Consider the following 14,499-nt stretch of genomic DNA (forward strand, 5'->3'; position numbering starts at 1 on the left):
GACTGTGGTCAGAGTAACAACTGACAAGAAGGGTCCAGACCTGTGTTTGCAGCTAATCGCATCTGCTGCCAACTGTTGGCTTTAAGATATATGTAGATAAATACACACACACTTACCTTCAGAGAGGGGACATGCACTAAAGCTGTTAGGAATGGGGCACACACTAACACTTACTGTGTCATTGCCATGTAGCCATGCTTAGTGAAAGGCAAAAAAGTGATAGATTCCTTGAAAGTTATACAAAGGATTATGCAAAAAAAGGAACATCAAACACATTTACATACTGGTCACAAACTAAGTTGTGCTAGGCATTTAGAAAAAAAAACACCTCAAGAATGGCACTAGTCCAAGGCAGTGAGGAATATCTAAGTCATTTTTCACACTCCACTGTTCTGGGAGTCCAGAGTAAGGCCTCAGCCTCCGGAATAGAACATGGAAATAACCATCTTTGATCATTGCCCACGACACCACCTTCTAAATAATTTCTATAAACAAATTGAGCAGGAGGCCTCGGGCCTAGGTTTGGTTGGGTGTCATCCATATCTGTGCACCTGAAATGCAAACCACCCTTGTTCCCACATGGATAACATTTTCCTGAATGGTTTTGCTGCCTCCTGAAGTCAAGGGTCCTCTTCTCCAGTTGATACTGTGAGACGCATAGCCACGGCTAGATGATCAGTTAGGCCGGCCAGCTGGGTGACAAAGCTGAACTCTTCCACTTCCTGCAAGTAAAGAGACAACCATTGACGATGATATGTCAACCAACAACTATTACAACCCTGCAGATTCTACCTGTTTATCTTGTTGGACCCTTACTCATTAAGTACTTCATTAGTGAATGCCCAATTATGTTCTTATATATTTATATCTCAAATATAGATCTTAGAACCCTCCCAAACTGTTTCCTTGGGTTCAAGGGGCCTCAATGATAGCTCAGTAAAGTTTCTAATCACAAACAGGAAACCTTTGTATAAACTGCTTCAGCTGCTGGAACTGAGGAAGCAGTTGAGCACCACACTATCAGATTTTTAAATAATGGGCAAAATATTGAACAGCAAGTGAACTAGTGAATGAAAGGAGGAGAGTAAATGATGAGAAACATTTTTATCCAATTGTCATTATCTAGAATGTGCTGTCTAAAAGGGTGATAGAAGTACGTTTCTTGATTACTTTCGAATAAGTATTCGTTACCTACTTGAGAAGGTAAAATATTACAGGGATGTGGGAAAAGAGAAAGGTGGTGGGACTAATTGGATATCCTATTTGAAAAGCAGGCACAATGGCTGAACAGCCTCCTTCTGTACAAAAGATTTCAATAATTATATGTTTTACTAGATGGACCAAGCAGTTCCTGGACCTGGAAAGAAAATAATAAGGGGTCCCAATCTTTGCTGCCCTCTGGCAGCCTTCACTCTCATGAGATGATGGCTTGAACACTGGTGGTCAACTCTGTGTTGAGTTAATATGGCTCAGATGCCCCAGTCTGTCAGAGCACTCTCTACTGACCATAGGCTGAAAAGATGCAAGAATCACCGCCCTCTGTTTTGTCTAGGCCCCTCTTCTCAATCAGCTGACCTTTTCATTTCTCCTTGCCTCTTTTGAGGACCCTCTGAATGGCTGGCCTTCAGAGGCCACAGAATCAGTATGCTTCAGGACGCAGAAGTTGGTAACCTTGTCCCACCACCGGATGCTGAGGTTAAGTCTGAGACAGTGAAGATGGAGATTGTTTAGCCTTTTTCTTCTGCCTACCATGTGTAGAGGAGAGGACTGAGGAAACAGACTTGGAGATTAGTGCTCTTGGTCATGTTGCTGTTGTTTCAAATTTCTTACCCAGTTTGGACAAAATGGCTGCAGCTTTTGCAATGCATATGTTGATTTCAGCATCAAATGACAGATTGCTGGTGATTGTGGAGCCTAGATATGTGAAATTAACTCTGCCCTAAGTTATTATCTTGTGCGTTCATTTATTCTTATATACAGTTCAACTGGGAGCTAACTTCCTTTTGTTGGACATTCTAAACTATTTCAATAATTTGAAGAATTCTGTAGCATTTTGGTGACTAATAGCTGACTATATTAACTTCAAAACCAGTTTTGGAGTTCCATTAGCTTCCTTTAGGATCTTTGTGTCTCTTTCCAACACGCCCTTTCACTGTTAGAGTGCTGGACAGATTTCACAAATTTAATACCTACACTGTTCCTAAATCCATATTCCTTTCTGTTCTCCTCACCACCTCTTCATGATGTTTCCTATGGAAATTCATGTACCCACCTCAACACTCTCTTCTGCAGGAATATGGCATGATACAACATATTTGGCCTAAAGACACTGCTTTGAAAGATATATCCAGATAGTCCCACTCCTCTGTTCTTTCCACAAAAGCCATGGCATCATCTTATTCCAATTTAGGACGCCAACATTCATTACCACTCCTACCAGACTGTTTGTGCAGTGTCCATGTCAGATGGGGGAGAGCTATATGAACCGTACCACTTTCCAGTCAGGGTTGAGGCCTTCCTCAGAGTACAATGCGTAGTCGATCCTCCGTCCACAGTTCTTCTGTGGTACCTTTCTCCCTTTCTGACAAGATGAGTGATTCTTGCTGTTGGAGAAGACCAGGTACTCCCTGCGCCCCTCTTCGCTCTCGAGCACCCTGTGAAGAAGGTCAAAGGTGATACTTCAGTTTGTTTGCTTGTCATAGTTGGGCCTTCTCCAAGGTCTGATGAGGCTGTGGGACCCATCACAATTGATAGGCTGAAATCTGGGACAAGAGATTTATTTGTCCAGTACCATTTATCCTAAAACAGCATTCATGGCCAAATGATAGTGAGTAGAGAATCCAGCCCCTGCTAATAGTTCGCAGGATTCTACCTGTTAGAAAGCCAGACAGAACTGAGGTCAGAAAGGAAACTGATACAGTGACCAATGTCAGTGAAGTCAATGGCAGGAGCTGATTCACTGGTAATCATATTTTTGCCAGTTTGCTAATGGAAGTATTTTTGCATTAATTTATTACAATGATATAATGGTTAATCTTGATTCCCCGGAGATCATCTCTCAATAACAGACACGTTGTTCTGTGCCTGGGAGAAAGAATGAATGCAAATGTAGAGCTAATGCTTAAAATATTGGGGATTGTTGGTGACTGTTGATGTGACCAGTATAGCAAATCAAGTAGTGGTTAGTATCAATGTGGTCAGCATGTAAAACAGACATTACTGATAACAAGAAAACCTTGAGAACAGCACGAGAACAAACAGTCTGAGAGCCAACAGCCTTCAGAGAAAATATAAAAATCACATCACAAAGAAACATGAAAATTATAAGTGGGGAATATTTTGCTAATTCAGCTGTCAAAATTCAGACAATTTAATCATTTTGAATTCTTGTTAGTTTTACTGCAGGTTTACTAGCAGTTATAAAGCTTATTGGAAGTTGGAGGTTTTATCGACTGTAAATTAATTAAGAGAGAAATAAATTAATTATCAACATAATAAGGATGGCACAGCAGGTGATGTGTTGGGACTGCAAGATGCAGGCACTTAAACAGCAGTAAGTGTCTGCTGGAATTTCGGCTCAGAGTTTACGAGCTGGAGGCCAAGCTGTACATACTGTGATGCTTTGGGGATGGAGAAACTAACTAATAATGAAGGCTTGTCAGAAAGGTACACAAATGATCGTGGGGGATATTAATTTACAAAGAAGTTGGAAATTTCAGGTGGACAAAGGTTGTCTAGATGAGGATTTCATAAAATATTTGTTGGACATTTTCTTAGAATAGCACATTATGGTGCCAATCAGAGAACAGGCTTTACTAGACCTGGTATTGTGCAACAAAATAAGACTTACAAATGACTTCACAGATAAGGTGCACCTAGGTAGCAGTGATCATAATATAACTGATTTTTACATTCAGTTTCAGGGAGAGATGGTGAGTCCAAGACTGGTATTTAAACATAAATAAGGGCAATTATGAGGGCATGAAAGTAGAGCTGGCTAAAGTGAACTGACAAATCAGTTTAAAGAAAGAGCAATCGAAATGCAGTGACAGACATTTAAAGGGAAGTTTCTAAATGCACATCATAGACACATTGCAAAGAGAAAGAAAAAAAATCAAGGAGACGAATCACCATCTGTAGTTAACTGGAAAATTAGGGTTCACATCAAACCTAAAGAAAAAAACATACAATTACACAAAGAGAGTGACAGATCAGAAGATTGGACAGAACATAAAACAGCAAGGAATTAATAAAATATTCACAAAGAGGGAAAAATTAGAGTATGAGCAAAAGCTAGCTAAAATTATAAAAGCAGATAGCAAAAATTTTGAAAGGCATTTAAAGAAGAGAGTTAACAAAATAAGCATTGATCCTTATAGGAAGTGAGTCCGAGTACTTTAGGAAAAATAAAGAGATGACAGATGAATTGAACTTTTCTTTGCATTGGGCTTCACTGTAGAAGATACAAGTAACAATCCAGAAAGAGCAGTAAATCAAGAAATCAAAGGGAAAAAGAAACTCAAAAAAATTACAATCACCCAGAAAATGTTACAGAGCAAATTGATGGAGCTGTGGGCTGACAAGTCCCTGGGTCCTGATGGATTTCATCCTAGGGTTTTTAAAAAATTAGCTATGAGATAGCTGATCTGACGTAAATAAAATATTAGACCTCATGAGCAAGGATATTATAGGAAGCCATTTAAAGCAGCTCAAGGTAATTAGGCAGAGTCAGCATAGGTTTATGACAGGTAAATCATGTTTAACTATTTTATTTCTCTGTGCTGTAGATAAAGGGGAACTATTGGATGTACTGTATTTAGATTTCCTGAAAGCATTTCATAGCATTGGAGTAATTTATTGGCTTGGATGGAAGATCGGCTAGCTAACAGGAAACAGAAAATAGGCATAAATGGGTCCTTTCTGGTTGACAAGATGTAATGAGTGGTGTGTCACAGGAATTACTGCTGAAGATGCAATTTATATAAATGACTTCAAAGAAGGGACCAGAAGTCTGTGTCGCTTAATTTGCTAATGACACAATGATTGGTTGTAAATGTAAAGTGGGCTTAAGAAGGATAGAAAGGGATTATCAATAGGAGAAGCATTGGCCGAGTGTTATTGGCAGCTTATGTTCCAGGGTCCCAGGTTTCAATCCCACCACGGCAGATGGTGAATTTTGAATTCAATTTTAAAACAGGAAATCTGAAATTAAGAATATACTGATGACTATGAAATCATTGTTAGGATGGTTTCAATGTTAGTCATTGTCTAGCTCACTAATGTCCTTCAGCGAAAGAAATCCACAGTCCTCACAGTCTGGCCTACCTGTGAGTCCAGACTGATGGCAATGTGGTTGACTCTCGACTACCCTCTGAAATGGCCTTGCAAACCCCATGGTTTGAGGGCAGCCAGAGACAGGCAAGAAATGTGGCCGGCCAGCAATACCAAGGTACCACAAGCGAAATAATTTTAAAAGTTTAAGAGTGGGAAAATAGCTGGCAGATGATGTACTGTTTGAGAAAATGTGAAATTATCAATTTTGGCAGGAATAATAAAAAAGAAGCATATGATCTAAATGGCGAGAGATTTCAGAACTTTAAGATACCCAGGAATCTGGGTGTTCTATTACATGCATCAAAAATAGTTTGCATGTGGACATCAAGTAATTAGGAAAGCTGCAGAATGTTATCATGTATTGCAGGGGGAACTGAGTACAAAAGTAGGAAAGCAATGCTTCAGCTAAACAGGGCATTGGTGAGATCACATCTGGAATACTATTTTCAGCATTGTCTCCTTAGTTAAGAAAGGATGTAAATGCATTGGAAGCAGTTCAGAGAAGGGTTACTTGACTAATACCTGGAACGGCAGGTTGTCTTATGAGGAAAGGTTAGTTAGACTTGTATTAGGTTTTAGGATGAATGCTGGATTATAGGGGAGGTTGTGGTGAAGTGTTAATGTTAATAGACTAGTGACCAGAATCCCAAGCTAATATTTTGGGGATAACAAGGTGTAGAGCTGGATGAACACAGCAGGCCAAGCAGCATCAGAGGAGCAGGAAAGCTGACATTTCGGGCCTAGTTATCTCAGATTCTCCAGCATCGGCAGTTCCTACTATCTCTAATATTTTGGGGATTGTGGGTTATGGTGAAATTTGAATTGATTAAAAATCTGGAATAAATAGCTAGCCTAATGTGAACTGTGTAACCACTGTTGATTCATCTAGTTTACTAATGTCCTTACCTGGTCTGGGCAATTAGGGGTCAACAGTTAACGCTCAGTGGGCTAGCGCTGCTCACCTCCCATGAACAAATCTAATTTTAAAATGTGGAAAGAAAGTTTCCTTTACTGGATGAGTCCAGACTAGAATGGGTTAATTTTTAAAAATAAGAAATTGTCAATTTAACGCAGCAGGCAAGACTTTATTTTCTCACCAGGGGTTATGAATCTTTGAAGATCTCTTTGTGAAAAGGCAGTGTAAGCTGTGTCTTTTAATATTTTTAAGGCAGAGGTAGATAAGATTAGTGACAACCCAAAGAGCAAAAGGCAACTGGGGATCTGTAAAACTGTGGGATAATCAGACCAGCCATGATCAGTTTATCGAACAGCAGAGCAGGCTAAAAGGGCTTTAGGAACCAATCCTGCTGTTAATTTGTATGTCTACATGCTTTGAAGATAGTATTTTGAAGACTGCACTTAGTCCTTCTCCTGTACTGAGAAAAGACCTCTAAATCAGAAAACTTTTGAGAGACAGTCTTACTTCTGCAGATTATCTGGTGTGATAGTATCTTCATCATATAGTCCCTCTGGATCCATTAAGGTACCTGTCACAGAGAAACATTTCATGTATTAAAGCCAATGCAAACCGTTCTGAGTAAAGGAAAGATGATGGCATAATGCTAATGTTACTGGACTAGTCCAGAGGCCAGGTTAATTCTCAGAGGACATGGGTACAAAACCTATCAAGGTGTGGTCTACACATGACTCTGGACCCATGGCAATGTGGTTGACTCTTGTCCTTTGAAATGGCCTAGCAAGGTCCTTCAATGGAATGGGAAACAAATGCTGGACTTTTCAAATACATTCACATCCTGTGGCAGAATAAAGAAAACTCCCTGACAAGGAATTGAATACTCTGAGCCATGATATTGTCTGACAGACAAATATACCGTGACTCCAATAGCAGGTCAGAGCTGGGAATTCTTTGGTGAGTAACTCAACTCCTGATTCCTAAAGCTTGTAAAACGTTGATAGGACACCAGTCTGCAGTATGATTGAATACTCTCCACTGGACTGAATAAGTCATTTTCATGATTCGAAGATGATATTGTTTGGGTCACAAGATTCTACAAGGGATCATTGTCTGACTGCACAGTCACTCCTTAACCCAAGGATCTTTGGGCAGGATATCCCACACATAATGCAATTTGCAGGGCAGGACTTCTTACTTCCCTTTCCTTCAATGCTGTTATTCTGCCTCATTGCTAAAGTCTCTGGCAGAAGTCTGCATGTGACTTTGTTGAACATGATGACATTGAGGTGCCATTGCTGTCCTCATGAGCTTGATGAGTTAGTGGTCAGATTTATGGTGACTACTTGAATTACGATGACTGGACTACCTTGCTGTTGCAGTCATCTTTCGTCTTCAGAATCAGTAAGACACACAGTCTTCCTTCACCTGTCTACCATGGAGGACATTTTACACCAGATGTTTTCTGACCCCTGGCCTCCACCTTGTTGCCATTAATGGCCTGACCAGGAGCAGGATGGCATCATTTAAGGACTCGGCAATGTGCAATAGCCTCTGTATCAAAGCGAGGTGGTTCTCAATGGAGCGTGGATGATTTCAACTCCAACAACACTCAAGAAGCTAGACATAATCCAGGACAAGGCAATTCACTTGATTACTATCCCACCCACCATCCTAAACATTTACTCCTTCCACCACCAGTTTACAATGCCCACCGTGTGTACCATCTACAAAATGCACTGCAGCAACTCACTAAGGCTCCTTTGACAGCAACTTCTAAACCTGTGGTCGAGAGCACTTGAAGGACAAGGGAAGCAGATGTACTGGGGGACCACCACCTGCAAATTCTCTGAAGGCCATATATTATTCTGACTTGGAAATATATTAACATTCATCACTACCTCTGTGTCAAAATTTAAGAGCTGTCTTACCAATACCATCATAGGTGAACCCGCACCAGATTGACTGTGTAGTTCAGGAAACGAGCTCAGCACCACATTCTCAAGGATAATTAGGGATGGATAACTAATCCTGGCCTTAAACGGTTTTACGTAGAGTTAGCAAAACTCAGCTCTTATAAACTATGTGATTATTTATAAAGCCCATTGAAAGCTACACTTGCAGTATGATATACTTTATAACCATAGCTTTGACAGACAATTCCACACAACTTAGTTATTCATATTATGCAATCTGCTCCTTTGAACCTAGCCCTATACAATATTTGGATAACAACAACATCCAAAAGACTGAAATCTAACAACAAATACCACAGATAATAATACCGTGTATGAATGATAATATCTGGAATTAACAGTTATATTTTACATTATTACAGGACTTCTGGTTTCACTTGTTAGTTGAAAAATGGTAAAAACCTTCCAGCAAAATTAGCACAAACCCATTCACCTGCAACAATATACTATTTCTATCCACAAAAGAGGGCTTTAACAGAAAACCTATGTTTTGTAACTGTGATAAATATTTTCTCATTTTAAATTTAAGCTGTATCAGTTTAAATTGTAACACAATTTGTAACACAATTACAAATGCGTGTTATAGAGTGAGCATTAAAACAAAATATTGCAGATGCTGGAAAAAGGGCATAAATTTGTTTTGGGGAAGCAATTTTTTGTTGTCACTAATTTATTTGTTAGATGATGTGGTCACGTATGAACATTACCGTCTGCATTTGCATTGATGTGTGAGGTATTCGGACTCACACAGAATTAGAAAATTCAGCAATATCTTGATAATCATACCACCCCACTCCCATTTCTCTGATTAGTTGACCCTGTGCTTGAATGTTTCTGGGTCATGGTTTGGGATATCACAGGAGATGTGAGCACGAATGACATCTGTTTTCCTTTACTGGGCTATGCTTGAGCAGGAGGGAGAATGGCCAATCTAGACTATATCACCCAGAATGCATCTTAAATGTTCAAACTGATGGCCACAGGACCTTGGGCTCTCACTCCAGGATGATTGGATCTTGAACACTGAGTCCTCATCCTAGGTTGGACTATTCACTGTATGCTGGTTTGCAAATGTATTGAGACTATTGTAAGAGAAACAGAGCTACAAGCTCAGACCACTTGGAAGACTCAGGCTCTGATGATTAGTACAGCATGCAGCCCCTCTCCCAGGCCATAGCTGTGAGCACCAGCCACAAACTGAAAGTGTATCCATTTGTTTTCTAATTTCCACAATGAAGTAGGCCACCCCACCCCCATAATGGGTCCCAAGGCCCACACCAATCAATCCATTGTCCCACCTCTCTAAACGAGTCCACTATTTCCGAGGCAGGTATCATTCATCTAGTCCACAGCTTTATTATGCGCCCACCACTCATCACCCTTTATCCTCAATTTCAACTGTGTCCCACATCCTCACTGAGAACCTCATATCATCCAATCTCGCTATCACCAAGTCCAAAGTCTCTTTCTCCCTTATTGTTAACTATGTCCCTCACTGAGGTTCATGCAATCTACCTTTACCCTCACTGAGCCACTGGTCCCTCACCCAGACTGTCATCCATGTCCCTCATCCTCACTCAAAGCATCATGTAATCCACTTTCACAGAGTCTTATGTACATCACCCTCACTGTAAGCACCAGGTCCCTCACCCTCATTGTAAAATTAAGTAATACTAGTTGTTGTTGTGGGGTTGCACTCACCAATGGCCCAGGGCTGTTCCTCTCCAGGGCCTAGACGGCAGGGATCCCTGTAATGGGTGAATAGCGAATGTTGCTGTTCTAACTTGTCCTCTGAAAAATGAAACGGGTGAGAAGTCAAAGTTGCATCTAGTCCATATTTTAAGAACCTACCCCCATACTCCCCACATGGCTTCATATTTTCCATGAACTCTGCCGTATTCTCAATGCATACTTCTTATCCGCTCACTAGCATCCACAAGATATGAAATTCATACTGCATTTAACACAGACTAATCTTTGTACATAAAATAAACAAAAGAATCAGCCATTTAGCATTTCCTATGGAAATAAACTCAGCCATTTAACTTTTCATTAAACTACCAATGAAAGTCCCATTTTAAAAAAACCTTTACTTCTCCCCAAAAAACACACTTTATTGAAAAGCCACTTCAAAGAAAAATCAAACTACTACAAGTTAATAAAACTGTCAAGAAAGCAAAGCTAGCAATCCTTTTGCAACTAAGTAAGCAGCCCTCACAGGGCTGAGTCCATTGGACATTCTTGGAGCTCAGGCAAGCATTCATAATAAGGTCATCTGGGCTATTTTATGTAAAGAAGCATACTAAGCAGATGACCATTGATTCGCCAAATGGCCTCATTATGAATGCTTGATTGAGCTTCAAGAACGACAAATACATTAAACCTACAATGTCTTCCTTCCTAATATTTGGGGACTTAGCCACAATTTGGAGAGCTGTGCCACAGATTAGTCAAGCAAAAGCCTGACATAGACACACTCATAAATTCATATCTTATACCACAAATCACCATCGCTGGGTAAGTCCTCTCACAATAGCCAGGCACACTCACCAGACATGGTGGCACAGTGGTATATAGACAGGGGGGAGTTGGACTGGGAATCCTCAGCATTGGGTACAGACCAGATGAAGTGTTATGGTGTAAGGTCAAATACAAGCAAGGAAACCTCCTGCTGATTAACACCAATTGATCTCCCTCACATGCCACATCCCTGCATCACCACCACCACCTCCCCCCAAACACCCTGACAAAACCTTCGCTGATTACTCATTTGTCCTTCCTGTTGAACATCACCTGGAGGAGGCACCCAGGTTAGCAAAGCCACAGAATGTAATGTGGGTTGGTGAAATAGTCATCACAAGAGTGGTTCGATAGCACCATTATTTACTGAATAAGTCGAGTCCTATAGACGATAGATACTAGACTGGGTCTGTGGCAGGTTGTGAGGACACCAACAAAATGGAATAAACTATTTGACCTCATTTGCACCAATCTACCTGTCTCAGATGTCTGTCCATGACAGCATTGGTAGGAGTGGCCAACACAATATTCATTATGGAGTCAAAATCCACACTGTCCACATTGATGATACTCTCCATTGCAGTGAGTAGCACTACCACTGTGCTAAATAAGACAGAGCTTGAAAACATTTAGCAACTAAAAGCTAGGCATTCATAAGGCCCTTTGTGGGCTGTCAACAGCAGAAGGAATTCAACACAATCTATAATGTCATTGGCTTCAGCATGTCCCCTACACTACCTTTACCATCAAGTCACGAGATCAACCCTGGTCCAATGAAAAGTGCAGAAGGGCATGTTAGGAGTAGTACCAGACATATCTAAAAGTGAGGTGTCAAACTGGTGAAGCTACATCACAAGTTCCAGTCTTCTGAACAGCCTTGGTCCAATCAAGAACAAAAGAGCCGAATGCCAGGATATGAGATGAGCGACTGCCCTTGACATCAAGACAGCATTTGACTGAGTGTGGCTTCAAGAAACCCTAGCAAAACTTGAGTCTGTGGGAATTGGGGTAAATTCTCCACTCGTAGCTTGAATAAAGGAAGATGGGAGGTCAATCATTCTCATTTCCAGGATATTGTTGCAGGAGGTGCTAAACATTTTCAGCTGCTTTATCAATGACCTTCCTTTCATCATAAGGTCAAAAATGGAGATGCTCACTGATAATTGCATAAAGTTTAGCAGCATTCACGACTCCTCAGATACTGAAGCACTCTGTGCCCAAACGCAACAGCTGCTGGACAATATCCATGGGATGATATGTGTCATGTAAGAATTCACATCACACAATGACAACGAACAACAAGGGAGAACCTAACCATTGGCCACTTAGGTTCAATGGCATTACCATGGATCATCTTGTCCCAACCCTTTATTACCACTGACCAGAAACTGAACTGTACTAATCCTATAGACACTGTGGGTACAATAGCAGGTCAAATGCTAAGAATTCTGGGGTGAATAACGAAATAACTCCACAGAGGCTAGTATCCTGTCACCAAGTCACCCTTTTTTACATGTAGAGAATCCTTGACACTGATCCAGCTCCCTCAGAGCCAGCTCTCAGAGTGAACAGAATGTCAGCCACTCCTGTTCTTATCGGTCAGCCAGGGCTCCCTGATTGGACCAGATTAACAGCCTCAATCAGGGAACTCAAATTCTATGATGTCCACCTGGCTGACCTCATTACAATCACTCTAAGTAACTCACATTCTGTCTGCCCAATGCCCTTCCACCACCTACAAGGCACAAGTCAGGAATCTGATGGAATAAACTCCATTGCCTATACATGGGCAGTTCAAGCAACACTCAAGAAGCTTGATACCATCCAGCATTCTGCTTGATTAGCACCCTTGTCACTACCTTCAACATTCACTTGCTTCACCAGTGATGCATAGAAGCAGCAGTGTGTTTCAATTACAAAATACAAGGCAACCACTCAGCAAAGCTTCTCTGACAGCACCTTTCAAACTTGCAACTTCTACCACCCAGAAAAATTTCAGATTCACAGGAACACAACCACCTGCAAGTACCTATCCAAGACAAACACCATCCTGACTTGGAAATGTATCGCTGTCTCTTCTCTGTCACAGAGTTCTAAGTGTATGAACCCCAACCCCCCACCCCAACAGCCCAGTGGATGGCCCTATACCTAAAGGTCTGCAGGGATTCAAAAAGGCAGCTCACCACCACCTTCAGCAGACCAGGTGTGTTCCACAAGGATCAGTAATGGGACCTTTATGGCTTATTATATACATAAATGATATATTTGAAAATGAGGGTGGAATGTTAATCAAATTTATAGCCGACACTAAGATTGAATGTCTTATCCTGACTGCAAAATAGTCACTGAGCCTGAATTAGATGAGTTTGGGATTTCCACCACTCAGTGCAATTTGAATGTGAAGAACAGCCAACTGGGTGAGACCAGAATGTGTACTCATCTAGATTAAGGTGCAGTAGGGGTAGAGGAGAGTCGGTGATGTTGAAGTTGGTGATGGTTGGGATTGGCAAAATTGTTCAAACACAGAGATAGTAGGAACTGCAGATGCTGGAGAATCCGAGACAACAAGGTGCAGGGCTGGATGAACACAGCAGGCCAAGCAGCATCACAGGAGCAGAAAGGCTGACGTTTCGGGCCTAGACCCTTCATCAGAAAAGGGGGAGGGGAAGGGGGTTCTGAAATAAATAGGGAGAGAGTGGGAGGCAGATAGAAGATGGATAGAGGAGAGGATAGGTGGAGAGGAAACAAACAGGTCGAAGAGGCGGGGATGGGGCCAGTAAAGGTCAGTGTAGGTGGGGAGTTAGGGAGGGGATAGGTTAGTCCAGGGAGGACGGACAGGTCAAGGGGGTGGGATGAGGTTAGTCGGTAGGAGATGGAGGTGCGGCTTGAGGTGGGAGGAGGGGATAGGTGGGAGGAAGAACAGGTTAGGGAGGCGGGGACGAGCTGGACTGGTTTTGGGATGCGGTAGGGGGAGTGGAGATTTTGAAGCTTGTGAAATCCACATTGATACCATTGGGCTGCAGGGTTCCCAAGCAGAATATGAGTTGCTGTTCCTGCAACCTTTGGGTGGCATCGTTGTGGCACTGCAGGAGGCCCAGGATGGACATGTCGTCTGAGGAATGGGAGGGGGAGTTGAAATGGTTCGTGACTGGGAGGTGCAGTTGTTCATTGCGAACCGAGCGTAGGTGTTCTGCAAAGCGGTCCCGAGCCTCCGCTTCGTTTCCCCGATGTAGAGGAAGACACACCGGGTACCGCCCCCTTGATCATGACCCCACCCCTGAGCACCAAACCATCATCTCCCAAACCATCCACAACCTCATCACCTCAGGTGACCTCCCATCCACGGCCTCCAACCTCATCGTTCCCCAACCTCGCACTGCCCGCTTCTATCTCCTTCCCAAAATTCACAAACCTGACCCATTGTCTCTGCCTGCTCCTGCCCCACCGAACTGATCTCCAACTATCTGGACTCCATTTTCTCCCCCTTGGTCCAGGAACTCCCTACCTATGTCCGTGACACCACCCACGCCCTCCAGCTCCTCCAGAACTTCCAATTCCCAGTCCCCAACACCTCATCTTTACCATGGACATCCAGTCCCTCTACACCGCATTCCCCATGCAGATGGCCTAAAGGCCCTCCGCTTCTTCTTGTCCCGCAGGCCCGACCAGTCCCCCTCCACTGACACCCTCATCCGCTTAGCCGAACTCGTCCTCACCCTCAACAACTTCTCTTTCAATTCCTCCCACTTCCTACAG

General features: G+C 42.2%; 1 protein-coding gene across 1 annotated transcript in view; it reads right to left on the reverse strand.

The window, feature by feature from the left end:
• Positions 1–289: 289 nt before the first annotated feature.
• Positions 290–14,499, reverse strand: part of smpd3 (sphingomyelin phosphodiesterase 3) — a 248,396-nt gene continuing 234,186 nt past the window's right edge. The window contains exons 5-8 of the mRNA XM_048605906.1: positions 9,925–10,014; positions 6,758–6,821; positions 2,492–2,654; positions 290–722 (exon numbers count right to left, since the gene is read on the reverse strand). Coding sequence (XP_048461863.1) covers positions 621–722; positions 2,492–2,654; positions 6,758–6,821; positions 9,925–10,014 — 419 coding nt within the window. The 3' untranslated portion in view covers positions 290–620. The remainder of the gene's footprint in view (positions 723–2,491; positions 2,655–6,757; positions 6,822–9,924; positions 10,015–14,499) is intronic.

This window comes from Rhincodon typus, chromosome 15 (genome assembly GCF_021869965.1).
Source record: "Rhincodon typus isolate 14 chromosome 15, sRhiTyp1.1, whole genome shotgun sequence".
Classification (NCBI taxonomy): domain Eukaryota; kingdom Metazoa; phylum Chordata; class Chondrichthyes; order Orectolobiformes; family Rhincodontidae; genus Rhincodon; species Rhincodon typus.